The sequence below is a fragment of the Pleurodeles waltl genome, chromosome 8, assembly GCF_031143425.1.
Source record: "Pleurodeles waltl isolate 20211129_DDA chromosome 8, aPleWal1.hap1.20221129, whole genome shotgun sequence".
Lineage (NCBI taxonomy): Eukaryota > Metazoa > Chordata > Amphibia > Caudata > Salamandridae > Pleurodeles > Pleurodeles waltl.
The window spans coordinates 1,210,784,569-1,210,804,022 of record NC_090447.1 but is presented as its reverse complement, the minus strand read 5'-3'; the positions used below and the strand labels follow the sequence as shown (position 1 = coordinate 1,210,804,022).

General features: G+C 42.8%; 1 protein-coding gene across 5 annotated transcripts in view; it reads right to left on the bottom strand.

Moving 5' to 3' along the window:
* Window positions 1-19,454, bottom strand: part of TRPC4 (transient receptor potential cation channel subfamily C member 4) — a 1,361,777-nt gene that overhangs the window by 254,012 nt on the left and 1,088,311 nt on the right. For all 5 annotated transcript variants that reach the window (XM_069205494.1, XM_069205493.1, XM_069205497.1 and 2 more), the window contains one exon: window positions 8,447-8,783. In XM_069205494.1, coding sequence (XP_069061595.1) covers window positions 8,447-8,783 — 337 coding nt within the window. The remainder of the gene's footprint in view (window positions 1-8,446; window positions 8,784-19,454) is intronic.

Here is a 19,454-nt window from a genome sequence, read left to right as displayed (position 1 = left end):
ACAATCATAATTGAAAATGAAATTGCATCATTATTATTGAATTCATCCACCATGAACTCTCCATCAGCGCTGACTCAGAAATATGTGATCAGGCAGGCTCTGAGACCTAGGGCTGAGGTTACTGATTGACAGGCCACATGGGGGTGGCATGTAGCAGGGAGCCAAATGGACTAACAGGAAACTCGGATCAATTCCATAGATAGGTGCAGGGACACCACAATAGTCTAAGGAAATTGGCCCCTATAAAGCACACATTGCCAGAGGGGGGTGCATTCCCAAAACACCATAAAGTCAGATGCCACAGGAAGTTAGGAACACTCAGCCAATCAGAACACAGCACGCACAGTAACACACATTGATCATGTGCCCCTCAGGCTGGACAGCTGGACACATTACCCACTGGCCCTCATTGTGTCCAAGCAAGGTCGAGGCCAGCATGCATTTATTATCAGTGACCTTATTTATAACTCTAAGACAACGGCCAACATTCTTTACCTAAAAGGGAATGCTGAAATAGTTTTATGGTGCCCAGAGAAATGTATAAAACACCACTCAGATCGATCATACTTTGAGACAGTCCACAGACCCCGTTTCTGTAACTGTTCTTCCAGCCATAGTGTTTAATTAATCCAACAGCTCCTGTTTTGCCAAATGCCTCTTGTCTTTTTTTTTTTCAAGGTAAATTCACATTTGAGCCTCAATATCTTGCACAAAATAGTATGTTAATAAGTGGATGCAAAAATCCCAAGCATCACACTCCTCAAGAATATCATTCTGCTTAGTGACTCTTTAATTGGATTCAAATGTCCATCATGCTAAGATTATACCCAGTTAAATTTGTGTTTAAAATGTGCACTATGTTATTTCATGAAACCCAATTTCTAATAAAATAATTGAAATTTGTAGTGATGAACCATTTGTTCTGATCACTGGGAGAATATCTTTGTAGGTGGTTTCTTTGAAAGCAGTGAAGATAGTTGTGAGAATTTCAAATCAGAGATGTTTTAACTTGGACTATTACTAGTTGGATGTGGCTGTGCAGTGGGACTGGTTGCATTTCTGTGATGCATTTGATTCTGTTGATGTTTTTCTGATGTTATCTTTTCTACAAAGGAGTGATGGTATTGCCTTTGTGTGCTATTTGTTGTATTGATGCATTTAGCAGGAGTAATGCCATGTTGGACATGTGGTAATAGGCTTAACACCAGTTCTGTTAAGGTGAGAAAATGTGAATAACATCAACTTGACAAGTCCATCCTTCTTAGATTCCATCACTGAGATCTTCTTTTTCATTGTATGCTGCTAAATCCTAAATATTTTTCAATATGGCTTTCAGAGATCTCAGATGTGTAGTACAAAAATAATGTTTGAATTTGTAGATACAGAAGTGTAAATATTGCATACTCTCCTAGATCAGTGCAGAGGTAGAAAAAGCTGTATTTTCAATATGGTTCTTTGAACACCATAAAGGACTAAGTATCTTCATTGCTGTCAAAATTGTGCAGCCCTCTCTCTAGGATCTCATGGCAAGCTGTATCATTTTTATCCCCACCTCGGAACACACGACAATCATACACATGTGCAGAGATCTTTTTGTGATGTGAAATAAGCTTAGTGGTCTGGAGGGCACATCAAGTACATGTCCCATTATTAGGAGAGAGACTACTGTCATCTCCTCAGGGTGCAGACGACTGACAGTTGTAGCAGCTAAACCATTATAGTACATGGCACACCTTCTTTCCCCGTTGCCTCCTTTGAGGTGAGTAGCCTCTCCCATTTTGAAATTGTTCTGCCAGTCTTCTAACTGGATCTTTCCCTCATCAATTAGAGGAACTAATGTTGCATGTGTGTATATTACAGACGCACACAGGTTGCATGTGCTGCCTATGTGGGAACAAAGTATGTGGAGACAGTTCATATGGATACAGCACTATGAATTCACTTTTGTATCAGATACACCTTGGATGGTGGCTAAAAAAGAGAGTTGAAGTGAGGTCCCATATAGCACAAATATATTTCATGGTTTTCCTTCATTGTATTCCAGGGATCTCTTTTAATAGGTCAGACAATGGAGTGCTGATGAATGTAAAAAGGGAGACAGGTGTTCTTCTAAAGCTAGGGAGTAACCTTCTCCCTTTTAGGTCCTTTTTTGCTAGGCAATACTATCCCAAAGATTAACAGGTAGCTACTTGGGGTAACCATTTTTGCCTTTGTGCTTTTGGTATGGGTCATCTGAAGAGATTACTAGCTCACACATACCTTCCTGCCCATGCTTGTCACAAAGACCGTGGCTGGGCCAGTCTGCATAGGATTGACATAAGTGAAGAAATGCCCAATACCAGTCATAGAAGTGAATTGCCGGAATACACATGGGCAGCCTGCAACTTTGGTATGAAGATGAGCATAAACCTCAGGACATTGTATCAAGATTTCCTGCCCTGAGGCCCCACACCACTGGTGACCAGGCGGTATCTCTAAGCTCTGTGGTTGGAGTACTTACCGCCAACTCCCCTTTCCTGGTTTGGGAGCAGTGACCTGTGGAAGGCTTGCTAAACTTGCTCGGTTTGAGACCAGTAAACGAGGGAAGACCTGCTGAATTTGCTAGGAGTTTTGATGCATACTACATCAAGGGAGAGAGAGCCAATTGATGCCTCAAGAGGGCTATTGAAGGTGTCCTGCCGTGAAGATGCTGAGCATAAGAATAGGAAGCTGGAAGCAGCAGAGGCAAGGCAACATTAGCACAATATAGTGTGACCTGCATCAAGTGGTTTTGATTGATGATTAAATGTGCAGTGGCACCACTGACAGAGGGGGGGTCCCAGAATTCATCACAAAGAGAATCTGACTTAGTGCTTAGAAGGACTGAAACACTGAAGCAACTGGTACATGGTTGGTGTTTCAGAAAATCTGTGAGAGAATCCCAGTGACATCTGGAGATTTGTTACTGCTCTGACTCAAATGGCCACCTGTGTGTCTGGGGGGGATTTGAGATTGGGCAGAGGAAGACCCAAGCAGTAAGATCCCACCACAAGTGCTGCTGTCATTCATGCACCTCAGCCGAACTTGTGTTGGTGCTGTCATGACCTACCTTTGGTTATGGGCAGCACGCAATGTGAAGTGCAAACTAAGGATCCAAGTAAAGCACTGATGAGCTTTGCTGAGTAGAACACCCGAGCAGGATGGCCTCCCCTGATCACATTGCAAACAGACAGTGCACATGCAAGGAATTCACAAACTTCAGCACTGGGACAAAGAAAGGTACGAAGCATGTGTATGCAACTGGGCCTAATTAAAAGATTTCTTTGAAACTCAGAGTATGCAGACCAGAAGGCAATGTTTCCTTCCAGGCACAGTAGCATTCTTTCCCTGCACAGGGCCAAGAGTCAATGTACTGCACCAGAAAAGAGTGTCCCATAACGTACAGAAGGTACAGCTTCCAATACTGTTTGATTAACCTCACTCGGCCACAGTGATTCTTTTGCTTTATTGTGTGAGATAATATCAAATCACATTCTTTTATAGAAATCATAATACTAGTTGGACCGTGGTTGAATACTTTTCCCTTGATGAATAGTGAGTGCTGAGCCTCTATCCTTAGGCTGCCAGATTATGTTACACTGAGGGAGAAGTGTTAAAGGGGTTTTCTGGGTGATCAGTTTTAAGGCTATAGCCCTGGACACAAGTGGTAAATTGCTCTTATTGATATAATATGAGACCATTAAATCCTGACTGCTAAGGAACTTCCACTGGTGCAATTATGCGCCTTTGTGTAAAAATGAAGTAGCAAACCACACTACTTGGTTCCACAAAACTGTCCATGAAATACCACACAAACAACCAATGGGGGGGGGTCCAAGAGCAACTGTAGAGAACCAATGGGCTTCTCACTATTGAGATGGTGGAGAAACCAATGAAGACAAGCCTGGAGACACATTCAACACATACCTTCCACAAGCCTGAAGACAGATACAACACATTCAAATAATTTAACACAATTTGCCAGTTTACTTAAAAGTGCTAACATTCTAAATGGTATGAATGATGATATAATTGAGCATTTTGATAAGTAAGAATTCAGTTGTTAATAAATTCAGGCTCTTTCTGTTGAATATTTATTAGGAATTTTGCCAAGACCAATTTTGTACCATTTTGGTACTTGCGTAATAGGAAAGCAGGTAGTTTCCTTCCGTCCATATTATCCAAAAAGATTTTTGAAAAGGGCACATGTTAGACCTGTCAGCCATAGGGTGGTCTTACCCCAAACCTTTTACCTTACTCCTCCAGGTTTGCTGAACTTATTTTTGCTGACCTTGGGATTCTGCACACTTTACCACTGCTAACTAGTGCTAAAGTGCTTGTGCTCTCTCCTTTAATGATGGTGAAATTAGCTTACATCAACATTGCACATTTATTTGACTTGAAAGTCTCTAGTTAAGTGGTGCTTCATTTGCTCTGGCCTGTAAATTAAATGCTACTAGTGAGCCTGCAGCGCTAATTGTGCCACCCACCTAAGTAGCCTTTAAAAAGTTAAGGTCTACATTGCAGCCTGTGTGTGCACTTTTTAACTGCCATTTTGACCTGGCAACATAAACCTTTTGCCAAGGCTAGATCTTCCTTTTTAATGCAAATACCACTTCTAGGGCAGGCCCTAAACAGTCCACAGGGCATGGTGCAGTGTATTTAAAATGATGGCTATGTACCCTTAGAGTTTTACATGTTGTGGTAGTTAAAAACTCCTACATTTATTTCTCACTTCTGCAAGACGATAACATTTGGTTATCTTCATACATTTAATAAGTGATAACTTTTGGTTAGAAGCAGATTGGACAGCCATGCTTGGTGTCTGAGGAATTTCAATTTAAAACCCTCTTTAAAGGTAAATTCGATTTTTTAAGCCACAATTCTAAAAATGCCACTTTCAGAAATGTGGCATTTTCTTGTCTTATTTGGTGCCCAAAGCCCATTTTTGTGACACTTGACTAGGTGTAGTTGGCCTTTGTGTGTACCTGCTAGATGGTATCACAAAGGAATGTCTGGGTCTTGGCAAGATAGGCCATCTCTGATTTGATAAGAGGAGTGGAGCGGTCATCTACCACACTAGCACTTCAAAGGCACTGACTCAGCTTACACACAAAGGACGTAGGCACTAGCCTATTGTGCCCACAGACAGTTTGGGATGGGCTGGGAGGCTGGAAATTTCAGACACCTCTATAGGTGGAAACTCCAGAAGCTTCTCCTATTTCAAAGAAGGCACTAGCTATAAAAAGGAGACTCGCAGACCCACTCTTCAGATCACTTCTAGACTCCTCTGGAGAACTGCTCTGCTGCAAAAAGGAGTGCCCAGCTTCTCTGCTGCCTGAGAAAGAAGGACTGGACCTGCACCTCAAACCCAGGACCGTCAGGTTGACTCCAGCAGCTAGTTGGCTTGATCAGGGCCTCAGGGAAAGAAAAGGCTTCAACCATCTTCAACCTGTACTTGGACTCTGCCTGCTGTGAGTCCTAACCACCAAGCTGTGCCTCCACAGTCCTGGACCCTTGAGAGAGGGGTTAAGGGCCTCATTACGAGTTAGAATGAGAGGATTACTCCATCACAAATGTGCCAGATATCCTGTACGCTGTATTACATTATATCCTATGGAACTTGTAATACAGCGGACGGGATATCGGTCACATTTGTGATGGAGTAATTCCCCTCCAACAAACACACAATGAGGCCCTGAAGGTGCTCTGCCAGCCTACTTGTGGACTCCATCCGAAACCAAGCAACCCAATACTGCCCTCAAAGCTACTATTTGAAGGTGATGCAGCATGATGCATCTCCATGCAGACCTCGCATCGCAGTCCTCACAGCTCATCATTGGAAGCAATGCAGAGTGACATAATTCAATGCAGACCTCAAATTGTAGCTCGTGCAGAGTCTCATCGAAACTGACTCAGTGTGACACACCTTGACGCAGGACTCAGAATCATGTACAGAGCAAAGACTCACATCAAGGATATAGGCTATAATTCTCAGCAGGCCTAACCTGGTCCCTGTAACCGACTCCATCACCATCAGACTGAACTTGTCGCTTTCTCCTGTTCTTCTTGTTGGTGTTTTGTGGTTTTAGGTACTATTTTTAACTAAATGTTTGAAATTGCATAGCCCTGGTTCTTTTAATTGAATTTTTCTCATTTTGGTCTCACATAATTTATCAAAAGTTACTCTACTTTCCTAAATCGCTGTCGGACTTCTCTTGTGTTATGTTTCCACTTTACTACTGTCTGTGTGCTGCATAAATACTTTACTCATTGGCTCTAAGTTAAGCCTTACTACATTTGCAGCAAGCTACCACAGGGTTAAACACAGGTTAATTTAGTGACTTTTGTGGTTCTCTCCCCCACACGGAATGTGGCTGTTGCTTGAGTAGGGTTGCACCCCCTTAAACCAACAACACAATTTCTCACAGCAAACACCTATATAATTAGGTTTGCATTATTGTTGTTGTTTCACATGACAAAAAAGGATAAAATATTTGTTTAACAATTCTGAATGTCAAAAAGACAGGAAGTAGTAAACTAACTCCCTTTCATATTTTCAATAATGAATGGAGCACATTTTCTCTTGATGAGTTTGTGCACTTTTTTGAAAAAGGATGCTTATGGGCCAGTCTTCTTGTTTTTTAAAAAGCTATTTTAAACAATACAATGTTATGCAAGCAAAATATGTACTTCAAGTGTATTCTCATTGTTTTACATTCTGTGGTGTCCGTTAATCTTAGGAACACAAATGTAGATGTAGAATCCACATTAGCAAAACCAGTTTTCGCCACTTACAGGAACACAAGCAAAATAAACAGTGCCAGGAAACAGTTACTGCATTTTTTACATTTACGTGATCTGCTTCAACATGTTTGAGATACCCCATAAATGAGAGATTAGGAAACCTGGCATGTAATGCAATTTCTGCTTTCCAGTAGAGACATGAGATGTTTGGAATGCTTTTCTTCACATCATTTAGAACTTTTCTTAAACTTCAGTTTGTCAAGATGTAAAATGTCAAAAATCAGGAGATATATATCAATTAGAAAAAAATTGCTAAAGGATTTTTTTTTCCAAAAACCTTTAGGTTCAAACTCTCTAATGTTTTTTTGACAATACTCTTTTGCAGTTTTTTCTTCCAGCTTAATTTACATAATATATTGGACTGCACTGGAACAAACAGAAACCTTTGCAAAGTGGACAAAGATTGCCATCGTTGATGGAAATGTTTGAAACTTTTCACACTGTTACTTTGAAGACTGGTAAAGTGTAATTAATAAAACCTGTCACCAGGGGCCAGATGTAGGAAATTCCTGAATTGCGACTCGCAAATTGCGAGTCAGAGAGACTCACAATTTGCGAGTCGCAATTCAGGATGCAGGATGGTGTCCCTGACACAATCTTTGACTTGCAAGGGGGTCGCAAAGGCCCACCTCATTAGTATTAATGAGGTGGGTCGCAATTTGTGACCCCCTTGTGACTTGCAGCACTCACAGGGATGGTGGCCTGCAGAAGACAGCAGACCACCATGTCTGGGACTGCTTTTAAAATAGGCACTTTTTTTTTCTTGTAATGCAGTCCGTTTTCCTTGAAGGAAAACGAGATGCATTACAAAATGAAAAAAATGAAACGTTTTTGTTTCATTTTTTCAGAGCAGGCAGTGGTCAAAAATGTTTTCCATGTCATTCACAAAGGGGAAGGGGTCCCATGGGGGCCCCTTCCCTTTTGCAAATGGGTTGCCACCAGTGTGACACTGGTGGTAACTGCGATTGCTTTGCGACCACGTTTGCGGTCACAAAGCAATGCAGCATCGCGCTGCGACTCGCAATTAGGAAGGGAAACACCCCTTCCTAATTGCGACTCGCATGCCAATTTTGCGAGTCGGTAACCAGGTTACCGACTTGCAAAACGGGAATTGGGCTTCGCGATGTGGGTTTTGTACGTCGCAAACAGCGAAATACTCTAGCCTTAAACAGAAGTCAATCTTGTATAAATTTTATGATAGAATTGGGTTGAGGAAAAGTTTGAAAATATCTGGAAACCTTTCCTTTTTTCTGTGCTGACAAACCTTACAAGGCACCCTGTCCTGAAAAGCTGTCTACTTGCTCCTGGTAGTTGATTAACCCATGTACAAATTCACCTTTTCTGAAATAAAGTGCATGCAACTTGAATTGACACACACAGTCATTTTGTGATCTGCTAAATATATTCAGTTACCAGCACATACGAAATGATACGGATATACTAAAATATATTCATAGCAAGAAGTCATCATTCTAATGGTTTCCAATTATCACCTTCTTACACAGTGCCTGACTGTTTAAAATTAACATCTGATTAATAATAAAATCCATAATTGCATGAAAGATTTATTAAAATATGCGTTTTTAAACATTTCATCATATGTGCTGAGTATTATATTTACCCAAGACCCATGGTAATATCATCCACTCGACAATAGTTGGTGGTGGCCCCTGCATATGCAAGTCCGCCCTGTCGATGTGTTGAGAAGCAAGAAGCAGTAGAAAAAGAAACGTCAAGTATGACGCAGTATGGCAAATAAATTTGATGAATGGTTTTCTGATGAAGAGTCCAAAGGTGCTTTTCGGAGCTATGAGATAGGATATAGAGAAAACAGGGAAAAGAAGTCCTATGACGACACATGTCAGCATCTTGACCACCCAATGACGCCTCCTCCAGCCAGGGAACTCATCGTACCAGCGAGATGCAAGCAGTTGCTGACAATTTGGCTGAGCAACAAACTGAAAAGGGAAGAAACAAAAAAAAAGATTGTAAAACATAATTTAGCAGAAAAAAGGTATCATTTAAAGTTTACTCTACTATCTGTTAAAAATTCTGATCTGTCCTATCACATTTATGTCATTCCTTCATGACTTTAAACATTTCTCCGAAATTACATGAGCATAAAAAAATGTTTAACACCTAGTCATCTTATATGAGCTGGAAACTACTAAATATATATATATATATATATATATATATATATATATATATATATATATATATATATATATATATGTCTTTATATTGAATTGGTCCTTTTATTCTATATATAGGGACCTTTTGTTGGATCTAAATGACCTATATTATAACATGATTCTCTTTATTGGCATTAGATCAACATTGAATAAGGTTGCAGTTCTTTTTGGGAATTAATTGATTATAATGATTATATAGCTGATACATGAATTTGAGATCATTGTTGAGATTAATTGGGACATTTAATGTTTGGCACCATGAGGATATTAATATTTATTGATGTATATCATCATTTTTATATATATGTTGGAATTATTTATTCTATTTGAAGAACATATATATTTATTTCATTGATGAATTGGTTGATATTTACATTATATTTTCATACTTATTTATACATAAATTATCCTTAAAAGTGGTGCTGAAAGTTATTTATAATATGTATTTTTATATTTATATCTTTCCCATGCATTGGAAGAATAGATGCTTAAAGGTGATTGTTTTTATAATGGGATGACATACAGGGCCATGGGAGATACACAACAGTGTGATATTTATGATCTTTGCCCAAGTATATGGATGTTATCTGGCATCTTGGATTGAAGACAATCACGTTATAACATGGTTGCCTTGTTTTACAACCTCTCAGCTATGTTGCTGAAATTAAAGAAGGACTAGAAGATTTAAATAGGTAGGTGCAAAAATGTCTGCCAATGTCCAGTTGAAGGCTTTTGCCGAAACGCGTCGACATTTGGCCGGGACAGCGTGTGCTTGTTGTTCTTTTTGGGCACCAATTTGATTATTATTATATGTATTTTTGCAGTGATTTTTTGGAAGTCTATTTTGGTTTGCCTGCAAGAATTTTTCTAATAAATGGAGCTGACGATTTTTTTAATGAATTATTTTTGAATTGTGCTCATTATCTACTTTCCACCATCTCTTGGATATTGTGCAGCCTTTTGGTGCCAAAATATGTTGCACTGTTCTTCAAAAATTATTGTTCCGCGTTAGTCCGGTTCGCGGCTTGGCTAGCACACTGTTTGGAGTGCGCGTGATACTTTGTAACCGGACCTACTTTGAAGAGGATTCTCACGCTGTACTGCGCTATTGTGATACAGTGTTTTCCCTCCTGTGGGATTATCGGAGCTGCTGAAGGGAGTCGGAGGACTTCTCCGAGGTAAGGAGGATTTCCCACTGGGGTGGTTGAATGGAACAGATTGTGAATTCACTGGCGTACGGCTCAGATGGACTACTGCAGTCAAATATTTGAAATATCCGTTGGAAATCCAGCCCGCTATGCTTTTAGTTTGTGTGACTTTTTTGCAGATAATGATTGACAAACTACGTCGGCTCGTTAAATTATATTTTCACACGCTGTCCCATGGTTTATAGTCCGGTCGGTCTGAAAAGGACTTTATTATACTTTTTGAAGTATACATCTTTGGAATATTGTCTGTTTTTTCTTCCGTTTTCTTGCTTCTCTTTTTCCTTTTTCCTTTTGGAGTTTTTGCATTTTTAGACTGTTGCTCCCATACGAAGTTGAGCACTTGCATATATCTGTATATTAAGGACTCCTTTCTATGGTTTTTCTTTTTTCTAGCGTGGTCCCAAATTACTACTTCTTGAACAATCTAGCTCAATATGGCCAATCGAAGAGCATTATGAGAACAAGCAGCTGTTACCCTATTTGACAATGCTCCAGGGACATCAACTGTCTTAAATCCTCAAACTCGTACTGCATCCAATATCATTTTTGAATTGGAAAAGGCGCGTATTTTAGAGTTGAAAAAATGGTGGGAGATGACCTCGTTGACCAAATATATAGAGAATGGTCGAGTACCACGAGGTCTAAGGATCTTAATTTTGCCCACCCGTGGTGATATTGATCCCGATCTACTTGAGCAATGGAGATCGCATACATCGGATTGCTCTGTTAAATTGATGGACACCCTGATTATTCAATCCAAACGACGTATGGAGGAACAGACCCAGAAGATTGAGCAGCTAATGAAAGAACTGGAAAGAATGGGTAATTCACAAGAAATACAACAACTATTGGTGAAAATGGAAGAACGTATTACAAAAAAAAAAAAAAAAAAGAAGATGAAATTAAAATTTGTAAATCTTTAAAATTCAATAGAGACAAAAAAGATTATGAATTAGGAAGAATCTATACCTTTGCTCGAAAATACAACACTCTCAGAGCACAAGACAAGATTCAAACAACAGAAAGTTTAAATGTGCAATCAAATTCTGTAAATGAGAGTTCCGATTTGAGTTCATCGGCTGATGAAGTCTCTTCTAACAAATTGGATTTTCATGGGGAAATGTGATTATTGCAATTATTCACGCCACAATCAAACAGGAACAGAGGACGAGATCGAGGAGGCACAAGACGCGGAGGGGGAAGAGAAAGAAATTACAAACATCAAGATTAGAGGGGGATTCTCAATTTGACAATTTCAATATTATTGTGAATATTCCTAAGGTTGATTTGACTTAGAATCAAGAACGTATTCTCAACTTAGGGTTGAGTTTCTGCCCGGATGTGCATTGGGATTATGTTGATACAAGAATAGAATTATATAAATTCACACGCAAATTTCGTCTAATGAAGCATTTTTCCAACAAAGCACAGGCAAATTTGTCAGTGTCAAATATGAATGCGGTTCATTTCTCTGGGTTCCATATTGATGATGTTCCTGATTTAGTAGAGATTAGTGATTTGACCAGTACAGAAGATACTATGGTTGACAACAGATGTACTGATAATGAAATCTTGAAAACCATGGGATTCACAGTAGATCACACCATTTCTAGTGCATTAAAACCTCCCAGTATATTCAATCCACAGCTACCTAGTGGCAATTTAATTGACACCTTTTATGAATTGGTAGTTGATGATATTGATTATTTTCGCAATGATTGGAATTCTAACAAATTGAAAAGATCTAAGAGAACCAATTTTTCAGTTATGGATTGGAAAGATTTGAATGATTTGAAATCCAACAGTACGATTGTCATCAAGCCCTCTGATAAAGGAGGCAATATTGTAATCATGGATGTAGAGAGTTACATTAAAGAGGCCCATTGCCAACTATCCAACAGGGAGCGTTATGAGAAATTAGGTGCTAATCCCACTATTGAATATCAAGTCATTTATTGGGAGATGCTGGATACATGGCGTACCAATGGCCTCATTGACCATAACGAGTATCTCTACTTGAAGGTTGAATTTCCCAAAATTCCCTGCATTTATTTACTACCAAAGATCCATAAAAATAAGAAATACCCTGTGGCGGGGTCTTTTTCCCGAGTCGAGGGGATATTGGAAGAAGGTGACAGACGCGGCACTTAAGGGTGTAGTATGTTTATTTTCTTGCTCGTTTGGGATTATAGCAATAACTTTTTCGCCAAACTGTTATATTCCAAGTCCAAAACTAATATAAAATCCCTTTTCTTTTCAGGGTTCCTTGGTGTCCCTGGGACGGCCTGGTCCGGTTCGGAGGGAGAGGTCTTGTTCACCCGGTTCTCATGGCCCAGGATTTCCCAAAAACAAAGAAGGAGAAAGGAACAGGTAAGTGGGGAAAATTATTTATACACAGTTAATTGGGGTTAGTAAGGAGTGGAAGGAGGGGGGGGTGGTTCTGTGGAGGTGGAGGAATGTGGGTTTTACTTTTCCCTTGTGACTTTCGTTCGTTGTGCCCTTTCTGTGACCCCCTTACACGTTTGTTCACTGGTCTGGGTACGGAGGGTGTGGTTATTCCTTTATTTAACGGTGTTCCTGTTCAAATGGGCTCCCCTTCTTTACACAACCTCAGCCCTCCCTTCTTAGCCCCCTTAAACCCAGCCAACCACCCAGAACCCCAGCCCCGGTACGCTCGTACCTGGCTTGGCCACGCCCCTCCAGGGACGTGGCCGGCTTGTAGGGGATCTCCCGACTTCGCCTCGGCAGGGGCGGGAGGCGCCCAAGGGTTTTCGCTCTCCGTCCGTTGTTCCTCGTCTACGGCGGGGTTTCCCTTCTCTCTGGGTGGTCCATGGCGTTCGTCTCTCCGTCTCTCCGGCTCTCCTTGACGTCGGCGGCTTCTTCTGGGTCGCGCGGCGCTTTTCTTTTGTCGGCTGTCCTTGTCTGACGGATGACGTTGGACGTCATCACGTCAGGAATCCCTCAGGTGCCCCCGGGGTATCCGCCGGCGGTCGTTTGCTCGGACGGGGAACCGGCGTCCGGAGGCGCCCGGTTACACATCCCCTCACATGAATGGGGCTGATCGAGCCCCACCAGATCCGGGAACCGGGACAAATAGTCAGCCTGACCCATAAGGTCACCAGGGAGGTGGCAAACCTGGAAGGAGAAAGGTTGGAGTTCTATGAACCATCGCAATATACGATTGTTGGTATTCTTGTATCTTGAGAGCCACGTAAGGGGTGCATGGTCCGTATACAGTAGGAAAGGTCTGCCCAAAAGATAGTATTGGAGACTTTCGATAGCCCACTTAATGGCAAGACATTCCCGCTCTATAATGGGGTATCTCTGCTCCCTGGGAAATAGCTTACGGCTAATAAAGATGACGGGATGGTTCACTCCGTCTTCATCCTTTTGAAAAAGAACGGCCCCTACCCCCACATCGGAGGCATCCGTTTGGAGATGAAAGGGTTTGTCAAACTCAGGACATTTCAATATCGGTTGAGTGGTGAGACACCTTTGCAAGGTATGATAACTATGAAGTTGAGTCGGGTCTAGTTGTGGGATGTTATTGGGCTGTCCTTTTCTTAAAAGATTGGTTAGGGGGGCAGCCAAACTGGAATAGTGGGGAATGAATCTTCGATAGTACCCCACTAGACCTAAAAAGGAACGAATTCCCTTCTTCGTGGTGGGAGCATTGGTGTGTAGGATGGCTTCGATTTTATTCTTTTGGGGTCGAAGTATACCGTTGCTAATGTGATAACCCAGGTAGGAGATCTCACTAAAAGCCAGTCGGCTCTTGGCGGGGTTGGCTGTCAGTCCAGCCTTCCCTAAAGCCGAGAAGATGTGGTCTATGTGGGCCACATGGTCTTCCCAGGTCTCACTGAAAATAACGATGTCATCCAGATAGGCCGCCGCGTATCTGGTTTGAGGTCGTAATATGGTGTCCATGAGACGTTGGAAGGTGGCGGGGGCGCCATGTAACCCGAAAGGGAGAACCTTAAACTGATACAATCCGGAGGGGGTAGCGAAAGCCGTCTTTTCCTTGTCTTCGGGACCCAACGGGATCTGCCAATACCCCTTGGTCAAGTCAAGGGTAGACATGTATTTCGCTTTCCCCAATCTTTCTAAGAGCTCATCTATCCTTGGAAGGGGATAGGTGTCAAATTGTGATATGGAATTGACCTGTCTAAAGTCAATACAGAAACGTATAGACCCATCAGGTTTGGGCACCAATACCACGGGCGAACACCAGGGGCTGTGGGAAGGTTCTATGATGTCTAGATCTAACATCTTCTCGATTTCGTTTTCTACGAGGGTTTTCCTAGCTTCAGGGATACAATAAGGTTTTAGTCGCACGGTCTTCCCAGGTGGTGTGAGGATTTGATGATGTACCAATCGTGTCCTACCGGGTATCGAGGAGAACACCCGAACGTGTTTATCGAAGAGATTCTTCAACTGTCTATTTTGTTGAATCGAGATCTCTGTATTAATGAGAGGAACCTCCCTCTCGCCAGGGGGATCAGTGGGGCACCACCCTATCTCTAGTTCCTTGACGGTATTAATTAGGCAGCCGTGCCTTGGGTCGTTCGGAGGTTCTTCCCATCTTTTTAATAAGTTAACATGGAAGATCTGTGACCTAGGGGGGGTATCGTTAAGCTGAATTTTATAAGTTACGGGAGTTACTAGTCCTGTTACGGTGTAGGGTCCCTGCCACTTGGCCAACAATTTGTTATCTGAACTGGGAAGAAGAACTAGCACTTTATCTCCTAGGGAAAAGGACCTCAATTGGGTATTCCGATCATAATTCCTTTTCTGCTTGTCTTAGGCCCTCTCCATGTGTTCCCTTACGCTTTCCCATACTGTATGCAGGTGGGTTTTTAACTCACGTGCGTATTTTAGAATGTTTTTTTCCCCGTCTTCTTCTTCCCACATCTCAGCGGCCATATCTAGTAGGGTCCGTGGTTGTCGCCCAAACAACAGCTCAAACGGACTATGGCCCGTAGAGGCTTGTTCGTGTGTCCTGATTGCGTATAATACTAAGGGGAGTTTCCTATCCCAGTCCTTACCTGTCTCCGAGATAGCTTTCTTTAGTAGTGTTTTGAGGGTACGGTTGTATCTCTCCACCAAACCATCGGTTTGTGGATGATAGACCGACGTCCGTAACTGTTTAATCCCCAATAACTGACATACATATTTGTGTCATCAGGTTGGACATAAATTGGGTCCCTTGGTCCGTTAGGATTTCTCGAGGAAACCCAATTCGGGAAAAGAACCCTATCATGGCGTGTGCAACACTCTTGGTGTTAATACTAGAGAGGGGAATAGCCTCAGGGTATCTTGTGGCGTAATCCACTAATACCAATATATAACGATATCCTCTCGACGAGGGCAGAAGAGGGCCAACGAGGTCCATCCCTATTCTGGAGAAGGGGACATCAATGATGGGGAGGGGTTGTAAAGGGGCTTTTCTCCGTGAGCCTGGGTCAATCAATTGGCATTTTGGACATTGTTGACAGAACTTCCTAATCTGGGAAAATACCCCTGGCCAGTAAAATTTCCTCAACAAATACTCCTCGGTTTTCTCCCTCCATAGTGTCCACCCCCTGGCTGGCTGTGTGCTAAGTGTAGAACTTGTTGTCTATAAGGTTCTGGAACTATCAACTGTTTCTTTTCGTCTTGGTCTTTGTATGTGACTCGGTATAATAGGTCCTTAACTACGGTGAACGAGGGACCCTTATCCTGGGGGTTCCGGGGCCGTGCACTTTTCCATGCATGAATTAAACTGGGGTCTTCTCTTTGAGAAGTCCGGAAACTGGGAAGAGCAGTGAGGGCGAGGACCTTTGTAATTACCCGGGGCGTGCTGGCGAGGTCTTGGGTATAGGCTTTCTTAATTATTCTTTTCTCCTTCCGGGAGAGTTTAGGTCGTACCCTCGGAGGTGATAGAGGCATATTGGAGAAAGGAGCGTCTTTCCACCAGTTGTTAGTTTCTTCGAGCTGTCTGAGGCTGTCTAGGAGTTGTGGGAATTCCGAAAAGTCAGTTCCTATAATAGCTTCTTCAACCAGTTGCTCTACTAAACCCACTCTTATGGGTATTTCTTTTCCTCCCCAAGTGAGGGTTGTCCAGATTAGGGGATATTCTCTGGTTTCTCCATGGATACAACAGATTGATACCGTGAGTCCCGAAGTGTGGTAATGGGCGTCGAACAACCCGGCCCTGACCACAGATTGGCTACATCCTGAGTCGATGAGGGCCACTGTGTTTTTCCCATTGATAATTAGTCTCTTTTTATAAGGGGTGTCTCTTCTCCCTGTATAAAAGACTCTTCCCCTAGTTACCCCTATTTCCATGGGTTCCGGTTTTTCTGTTTTCAGGGGGCAACCTCGAGCTATGTGACCCCATTCCCCGCAACTGAAACACTGAGGTTGTTGTATATAGGGCCTATCCAGTCCCCGGGTTTTCCCTATGTCCTCATTGATTCTTCGTCCCCCTGTCGAGGATGTTCCCGAACCCAGACGCAGGGGACTAGGTGTTGACCGAGGGGGAGTTACTTTGAACTCAAGGGAGCGATGAAAGGCGCAGGCCAACTCGATGGTAGCATTGGTATCTGGGTTTGGATGTTGTTTGATCCAGTTGCGGATAGACGGAGGCAGCGCGTCAAGGTATTGCTCTAAGAGCACGATCTCAATAATGTCTTCCCGATTTGTCCCTATGGGACCCAACCATTTGAGACCCAGATCTTTGATCCTAAAATATAGGGCCCGGGGATTTTCGTTGGGCCCCCACTTAGCTTTTCTAAACCGGACGCGATAATGTTCAGAATCAAAACCCACCCGTTCTAAGATGCTCTTTTTAATATCCTTATAGGGGGTTATTCCACCGGGGTTTACCGCTTGATAGGCGGCTTGGAGAGTCCCCGTCAATAAGGGGGCGATATATTGGCCCCATCGCTCCTGAGGCCAAGTAGCGGAAGTAGCAACTCGTTCAAAATTGGTGAAAAAGGCATCGGGGTCTTCACCTTCTTGATATCGTTGTAAGACCGAACTGGGCACATTCGGGTGTACGCGGGTAACAGCGATGGTATCTGTGAGATTCTTAATGGCGGTTTCGTGAACCAACTGGTTGTTGGCCATTATGGTGGCCCGACTCTTAAGGGCATTTTGTAGTGCCTCTCTTTCCAATTTGGCCTCTTTTTGTTGCTCTTCCCACACTAATTGCAGGTGCCTTTGTCCGGAGGCCAACTGTTGCATCATATCGGATATGGTACACTTCTCCTCCATGGTTGGGAAGTCTCTGTCGCCTGTTCCAATATCCCACTTCTGACACCACTGTGGCGGGGTCTTTTTCCCGAGTCGAGGGGATATTGGAAGAAGGTGACAGACGCGGCACTTAAGGGTGTAGTATGTTTATTTTCTTGCTCGTTTGGGATTACAGCAATAACTTTTTCGCCAAACTGTTATATTCCAAGTCCAAAACTAATATAAAATCCCTTTTCTTTTCAGGGTTCCTTGGTGTCCCTGGGACGGCCTGGTCCGGTTCGGAGGGAGAGGTCTTGTTCACCCAGTTCTCATGGCCCAGGATTTCCCAAAAACAAAGAAGGAGAAAGGAACAGGTAAGTGGGGAAAATTATTTATACACGGTTAATTGGGGTTAGTAAGGAGTGGAAGGGGGGGGGTGGTTCTGTGGAGGTGGAGGAATGTGGGGTTTATTATTCCCTTGTGACTTTTGTTCGTTGTGCCCTTTCTGTGACCCCCTTACACGTTTGTTCACTGGTCTGGGTACGGAGGGTGTGGTTATTCCTTTATTTAACGGTGTTCCTGTTCAAATGGGCTCCCCTTCTTTACACGACCTCAGCCCTCCCTTCTTAGCCCCCTTAAACCCAGCCAACCACCCAGAACCCCAGCCCCGGTACGCTCGTACCTGGCTTGGCCACGCCCCTCCAGGGACGTGGCCGGCTTGTAGGGGATCTCCCGACTTCGCCTCGGCAGGGGCGGGAGGCGCCCAAGGGTTTTCGCTCTCGGTCCGTTGTTCCTCGTCTACGGCGGGGTTTCCCTTCTCTCTGGGTGGTCCGTGGCGTTCGTCTCTCCGGCTCTCCTTGACGTTGACGGCTTCTTCTGGGTCGCGCGGCGCTTTTCTTTTGTTGGCTGTCCTTGTCTGATGGATGACGTTGGACGTCATCACGTCAGGAATCCCTCGGGTGCCCCCGGGGTATCCGCCGGCGGTCGTTTGCTCGGACGGGGAACCGGCATCCGGAGGCGCCCGGTTACATACCCCCCTGTCGACCAATTGTGAGTATGAATTCCTCCTTTCTAGAAAACACTTCCCGTTACTTGGATCTCTTTTTATGTCCTTATGTAACTGAACTGCCCTCTTATTTGCGAGATGCAAATGACTTTTTAGCCAAAATACATAATATTCCATGGCAATCTAGTTTTTTATTGGTCACCATGGATGTAACCTCTCTCTATACCTCCATCATGAATGAATATGGTATTGAGGCCTGTAGACATTTCCTAGGTACCCGCAAAATTGAATTTTTCCAACACACTAACATGCTTCTGACCATGTTGAGATTTTGCCTTACCCATAATGTTTTCTTATTTGATTATGAATATTATCTTCAGAAACAGGTGACAGCAATGGGAGCTTCATTTGCTCCCACGTATGCAAACCTGTATATGGGTTGGTGGGAAAAGGAGATAGCTTGGTCTGATTCTAATAAGGATTATATGGAACGAGTTGTTTTGTGGGTCAGATATATTGATGACCTTTTTCTCATTTGGGATGGTGATGAACACTCTTTGGTACAATATGTTAATATACTTAACAATAATGAGTTTAATATCCATTTGGATTTGAAATATAGTGCTCGTACCATTGGGTTTTTGGATGTCCAGATAACCGTCCACAATGAGACTCTGCAGACGACCATATTTCGTAAACCAACTGCATGCAATTCTATTTTGCATGGGAATAGCGGTCATCCCAAAGCTCTAAAATGGTCATTCCTTACAGTCAAACTTTACGGGTCCGTAGAATTTGTTCTGATGATGAATGCTTCAACATTGAAATTGCTATCTTGACACAGAGATTTCTAGACAGAGGTTATCCTCGGAAGATCTTAAATGATGCCCATTTGAGAGTATTGAATATGTCCAGAGAAAAATTGCTCTTTAAATCTGGAGGCACAGATGATATCTCTTAAGGTAATAGATCCCCTCCAAGGCTGTTTTTCGAATTCAATTCACA